Raw genomic sequence first — 6,709 nt, forward strand, 5'->3', positions numbered from 1 at the left:
AGTGTTTATAAAACCGTACGTTATTTTAAGAAGGTAAAGGAACCCAAGACAATTGGAATTGGATCATTTCCTGAGTATGGCTACAGCTTTTTTTCCCTTCCCCCAGTGTAATCCCTTAAATTGCTCAAAGAATTCTACTTCCCTGGTGCCCCCAGCCCCACGGACTCCCAGCCTCTTCCATTATTGCCTTGCTGCTTCCTCTTTTACATTTCACTCACTCCAGAAATGCTCTGGGCCCCAATATAAAGGATACAGAATGTAGCAGTAAAAAACAAAACAAAACAAAACAAAACAAAACTGCAAGTAGTCCAGTGCAAAAAGACAATCTCTCACCCTAAAAAGAAAACAAGCTTGACCCCACATCTCCCTCCACAGCTACCTTATTTCTCTGCTCCCCTTTGCAGCAAAACTGTTGAAGTACTTGTTCTTATTCAGTGCTTCCATTTCCTTTCTTCTCATTCTTTCTTGAAACCACTACCTTCAGCCTTCACTCTCCACCACTGCACCAAACGGGTCTTGTGAAGGTCACTGGTGTCATCCACATTCCCCAGCCCAACGGTCGAGTCCTCACCACCCACCACCTGTCAGCAGCACTTATACAACTGATCACCCTTACTTCATACACTCTTTTCACCTGGTCTTGGGATGGAATTATCTCTCATCGTTCTTCTGCACCTGAATAAGCTGTTCTCCTCTGCCTTGCTGGTTCCTCCTTTTCTTCCTGATCCTTGATTAATGAAGAGCTCCAGCACCCAGTCCTCAGACTTGTTCAATCTAAAATTGCTCCCCAGGTCATCTCACCCAGCTATTCAAAAGATTATGCTCCACATGGTGTTATGGAACACACTTCAAGATATATTTTTAAGTGAAAAAAGATAAAAGATGGCAAGCTGGTTGTGTGCAGGAATTTGGAGTGACCAACGACATAAAGATACAAAACTTAACTCCTATTCTGGAAGGCTTGGGCACAGAATAAACCAGGAAGACACATTAAAGACCTGACAGTGTAGCCCCAACCAGTAATGTTTTTGCTAATTTAACTGGAGGCAGTTAAAAAGATGAATCAGACATACATCCCATCCTCCAGAAATGTACAGTTAGTTGGGGGCAAGGGGATGAAAAATAAATAGGGACAGAGTAAGGAAGAAAATGGTGCCACCAGAGAAATGAGAATTAGGATGTATGGGAGCTCAGAAATAAAGCAGCTTTTGAAAGCTTGATGAAGCTGAATTATTTGATTTTTTTTTACTTCATGTTTTTAAAATAACATTTCCTAATTATCTCTATTATCAAACTAAAACTTCTAAAGTTTTCTGTCTCTTATCCATGCTACTCTCTAAATTCTCAATCTTCCAATCAGAGTGGAAAAGCCTTTTTATTTAGAACTACTTTTCTGGGGTGCTTGGGTAGCTCAGCTGGTTAACCATCTGACTCTTGATCTCAGCTCAGGTCTTGGTCTGTGAGTTCCAGCCCTGCACTGGGCTCCACATTGGGCTCCACGCTGGGCATGGAGCCTACTTTAAAAAAAAAAAAAAGAATTACTCTTCCAACAAACCTCAAGAACCCAAGAAAAACATAACTTAGGATCAATGTTTGAAGGAAAAAAAAAGAACTCTATTTCATGTAATTAAGGAGAAAGGGATCAAAATAGAAAAATAAACATGTTGGCCACAGGGAGAAATGTAGAGCGTTGCCCCAACCTAATAGATGGCTCAGGTGTAACCCAGGTCTCTCTGATTCCAAAGCCCATACACTTCCAATGCTACAGTTTATCTCAGATATAAATCAAGTCTTAACTGACTATAAAAGAAGGGAAAATAACCAGGGGAGAAGAAAACATTTAATTTAAGAGAAAGAATGTATTGTTGGTGGATCAAGTCCCATAGAAGAAGTAGGGAAACATGAATTTCAAGAGGGTACATCTGCAGAAATGCTATAAAAGCATAAGGAAAACAGAGGGGCAGAATGATTCTCATTTCACTGCAGAAAGATAAAGACTGTTCTAAAAACAACTGCCCCATTTTAGGGGCACCTGGGTGGCTCAGTCGTTAAGCGTCTGCCTTCGGCTCAGGGCGTGATCCCTGCGTTCTGGGATCTAGCCCCGCATCGGGCTCCTCCACTGGGAGCCTGCTTCTTCCTTTCCCACTCCCCCTGCTGTGTTCCCTCCCTCGCTGGCTGTCTCTCTCTCTGTCAAATAAATAAATAAAATCTTTAAAAAATAAATAAATAAATAAATAAATAAATAAATAAATAAATAAATAAAAACAATTGCCCCATTTTTGGCCTCTAGTGAAATCATTTTCTTTTATTTTCTATATCTAAAGAATAAATGGTAACCATCTCCCAGTCTTGATTTTTGCCCAATGGGCAGACGAAATTAAGTCCAGAGCTAGACAGATCTCACTCTGGCTGGAGATTTTTATTCCTGCCCCCTGACTTCCAGTCCCCAGGCCCCCCAGACTCTCACCCAGTACGTCCTCCATTTCATACTTGCCTCACCTGCTCCTGCCCTCATTAAAGAACGTCTGTTAAGCCTAATCCACACCAATCTATGTCCCTCCTTATAACAGCCAAAATGCCAGTTGTCTTTGAAGTTTTCCTGGACCTAATCCCACAGAGACAAATCAGAGGATTTGATCGATGTCCTGACCAGCAGCCATTGGCTGTGAATATTCCTATGTGGATTTTGATTGATATTTGGGTTTACAGTAGTCCCCCCTCCTCCGCAGAAGATGCATTCCAAGACTGAATACCTGAAACCACAGAGAGTACCGAACCCTATGTGCAGTACAGTTTCTCCTATACTTACAAACCTATGAAAAAGTTTATCAGTTAGATACAATCGAAGATTAACAACAATAACTAATAAAAAATAAAACGATTATAACAGCACACAATAGTGGCGCCGGGGTGGCTCAGTCAGTTAAGCACCAGCCTTCCCGTCAGGATCCCAGGACTCTGCTCAGCGGGGATTCTGTTTCTGCCGCTCCCTCTGCCCCTCCCCCACACTCGCGCTCCGTCTCTTGCTTTCGCTCTCTCAAATAAATAAATAAAAATCTTTGAAAAAACAGTATACTATAATAAATATTATGTGGTGAATGTGGTCTCTCAAAATATTTCATTGTGCCGTACTCACCTCTCTTGTGGTGATTTGAGATGATAAAACGCCTACTGAGGGCATGAAGCGAGGCGACTGACGCAGGTTTTGCGAGGTAGAGTTAGGTTACTATTGATCTTCTGAGGATTCGTCAGAAAGAGGACCATGGGCTTGCAGACCTGGTAAGTGAAAGTGCGGAAAGCGAAACTACAGATAAGGGGGACTCGAACCTTTTCTTTTTTTAATTCCTTAAAACTATGCGTTCAATAAATGTCACTATCTCACTGATTGCCCAGTTTAATCACAGCTATCCAGAGACAGACAGATGATAGGTGGTAGGTAGACAGACAGATGATAGATAGATGATAGAAAGAAAGAAATGAGAAAGAAGGAAAGAAAGAAATTGAAAGAACACAAATGTTAACCAAAACTAAACACATTTTTTTTCTAATGTGGAGTTCTTTGAGCTTGGTGATGATGCTGTTTCACAGTCAATTTACTGTATGACTCTGAGAACAATTTGCCATAAACATCAAAGTAATGTTATATGCTTTTTTCTCTCTCTTGTCTCCAAAGAAATGCACAGTGGGATATGTAAAATATCAGAAATAATTAGACAAAATCGCACAATTTCATTGTGACACTAAAATATCTTTGGAGTTGAGCATTTGCTATGAAATTTTAAAACTGCTTTGAAGTCTGCTTATTATAAACAATATAATTTTTTTCTTTAATGTCCCAGAATTTCTTTTTTTTTGTAATAATATATTTTATTTACTCTGATATATCCACAATATTGTTTTAACTGGTAGCCAATATTAAAAAATATTGATATATCTCATATTCATTTTTTTATTAAGTCCTAAAATCTTTTATGTATTTTACCACTCATCTCAATTCAGACTAGTCACGTTTCAAATGCTCAATAGCCACATGTGACTAGTGGCTGTTAAATTGTATAGTGCAACCCTAGGCATTCCATCACACTTGTCACCTTGTAGTAGCAAGATGGCTGCTGCAGCTCCAGACACCACATCTGCTTCCAAGTCCAGAAGAAGGTAGAAGGTACTGCTTTAGCTACAAACATTGCCTTATCATGTGGACAAAAGTGTTCCCAGAAACCCCATTAAAACCCCATGAGGGCAGGAGTTGTTTTCTATACTTGGCTGATTCCCCAGGACCTAGATTAATGCCTGACAAATGGTAGGTATTTGTCACAGGTTAGATCTTCAAAAACAGATGCTTAGAAGGTGTTCGGAATATAAGGTGTTCATTAGCAATCAATGCCTGTGAAAAGAATGGGAGAGGAAGCAGGATTGGACAGAAGACTGAGCCCAAGAGAACCAAATGCCTGCAGGTTCAAGCCATTGGTCATTTCCTACTTGGCCTTTCAGCAAATGAGTTTTGCAAAAGACAAAGGGTGGGAAGCCACAGTTCTCTACATAACAAATTCCAGAATTTCTAAAGTATGATGCAAGGTGAATATATGTTTTCAAATAAAAAGTAATTTATGTACAGATGTATATATATATTAATAAATATAAATAAGAAAGTAATTCAGGTGGCAAGATAGACTTTAAAGTTGGTAATGTCTTCACGAGAAAGAGTTTGGGTACTTAACTTTTTTACAAGTATCTTTTTGGTAGCTATACTTGTGGTTAGCACAGCATAAGGATTAGACTTGTGAGTCACTATGTTGTCTACCTGAAATTAATGTAACATTGTGTGTCAGTAAATGTCAATTTTAAAAAAATATCTCTTGAAGAATAATGTAAAAATGAACTTTATACCCAGAGATAAAAAAGAAAATCATACCAAAAATGGTAAAGAATTTATAAGTACTGAAATACGATAACATTTTCCAGGGGGAAAAAATACGACTTTTTCATTCATTAACCAGTAGCATACTATCTTCCAGGAACCCTCAGAAGAAATGCTGTGGTGCTTCCTTTTACCCATGCAAAATGGAACATAAGAAACTACGTAGCTGAAGAAACTACAGTCTTTTATAAATGAGAGGCATTGAAGTCTAAGTCATTTCCAGCTGAGGGAAAATCACCAACAGCTTCTCCACAGTGTAGATCGAAACAGGGAAAACATGAATATCACTAACTGTACCCCAGAAGCCAGTGTGGCTGCGAGACCCAAGACCATCACTGAGAAGATGCTCATTTCCATGACTCTGGTGGTCATCACCACCCTGACTATGTTGCTGAACTTGGCCGTGATCACGGCTATCTGTACCACCAAGAAGCTCCACCAGCCTGCCAACTACCTGATCTGCTCCCTGGCTGTGACAGATCTCCTGGTAGCGGTGCTCGTCATGCCCCTGAGCATCATGTACATTGTCATGGACAGCTGGAAACTAGGGTACTTCATCTGCGAGGTGTGGCTGAGTGTGGACATGACCTGCTGCACCTGTTCCATCCTCCACCTCTGTGTGATTGCTCTCGACAGGTACTGGGCCATCACCAATGCTATTGAATACGCCAGGAAGAGGACGGCCAAGAGGGCCGGGCTGATGATCCTCACCGTTTGGACTATCTCCATCTTCATCTCCATGCCCCCTCTGTTCTGGAGGAGCCACCGCCAGCTCAGCCCACCTCCTAGCCAGTGCACCATCCAGCATGACCATGTCATCTACACCATCTACTCCACACTCGGGGCATTTTATATCCCCTTGACTTTGATACTTATTCTGTATTACCGAATCTACCACGCGGCCAAGAGCCTCTACCAGAAAAGAGGATCGAGCCGGCACTTAAGCAACAGAAGCACGGATAGCCAAAATTCTTTTGCGAGTTGTAAACTGACACAGACTTTCTGTGTGTCTGATTTGTCCACCTCAGACCCTACCACAGAGTTTGAAAAGATCCACACCTCTATCAGGATCCCTTCCTTCGATAATGATCTAGACCACCCCAGAGAACGTCAGCAGATCTCTAGCACCAGGGAGCGTAAGGCAGCACGCATCCTGGGGCTGATTTTGGGGGCATTCATTTTGTCGTGGCTGCCATTTTTCATCAAAGAGTTGATTGTAGGTCTGAGCATCTACACAGTGTCCTCTGAAGTGGCTGATTTTTTGACGTGGCTTGGTTACGTGAATTCTCTGATCAACCCTCTGCTCTACACTAGTTTCAATGAAGACTTTAAGCTGGCTTTTAAAAAGCTAATTAAGTGCCGAGAACACACTTAGATGGCAAAGAGCCAAAAGGCGTTGTTTTTACCAGCCTGTGAGTGGACAGAGGGAAGGGGTTCAACTTATTAATTCTTGAACACAGTTGGTTCAGAAAAGATTGTAAGGCAGTGTGGTCTTTTTGTTTGTTCGTTTGTTCCATTTTGTTTGAGGTTTGTTATCTGGTGTGCCGTTTTCTACCTCTGGTTTTATTTGTGGTACATGATTTCAAATAAACATCCTATAAAGACAGAAATTTCATAGAAGTAATAACAAGGTGAAATAGTAACTACTTTTTTTTTAGCCATTTCAGTTAATCCTGCAATTAAAGAATGCCAAAATAAATCTTCATTTGCAGAATTTCTTATTACTTATAAATCAAATACCGGATAACTTGCCCTCGTGTGGCATTACATCTGAGGTCGTGGCTCCATATA

The 6,709-nt window shown here is 40.8% G+C and overlaps 1 protein-coding gene across 3 annotated transcripts in view; it reads left to right on the forward strand.

Moving 5' to 3' along the window:
• Window positions 1-6,308, forward strand: part of HTR1E (5-hydroxytryptamine receptor 1E) — a 76,493-nt gene extending 70,185 nt beyond the window's left edge. For all 3 annotated transcript variants that reach the window (XM_034670752.1, XM_019805372.2, XM_034670753.1), the window contains one exon: window positions 5,016-6,308. In XM_034670752.1, the coding sequence (XP_034526643.1) occupies window positions 5,196-6,293 (1,098 nt within the window). In that variant the 5' untranslated portion in view covers window positions 5,016-5,195 and the 3' untranslated portion in view covers window positions 6,294-6,308. The remainder of the gene's footprint in view (window positions 1-5,015) is intronic.
• The last annotated feature ends 401 nt before the right edge of the window (window positions 6,309-6,709 follow it).

Source organism: Ailuropoda melanoleuca, chromosome 10 (assembly GCF_002007445.2).
Source record: "Ailuropoda melanoleuca isolate Jingjing chromosome 10, ASM200744v2, whole genome shotgun sequence".
NCBI lineage: Eukaryota > Metazoa > Chordata > Mammalia > Carnivora > Ursidae > Ailuropoda > Ailuropoda melanoleuca.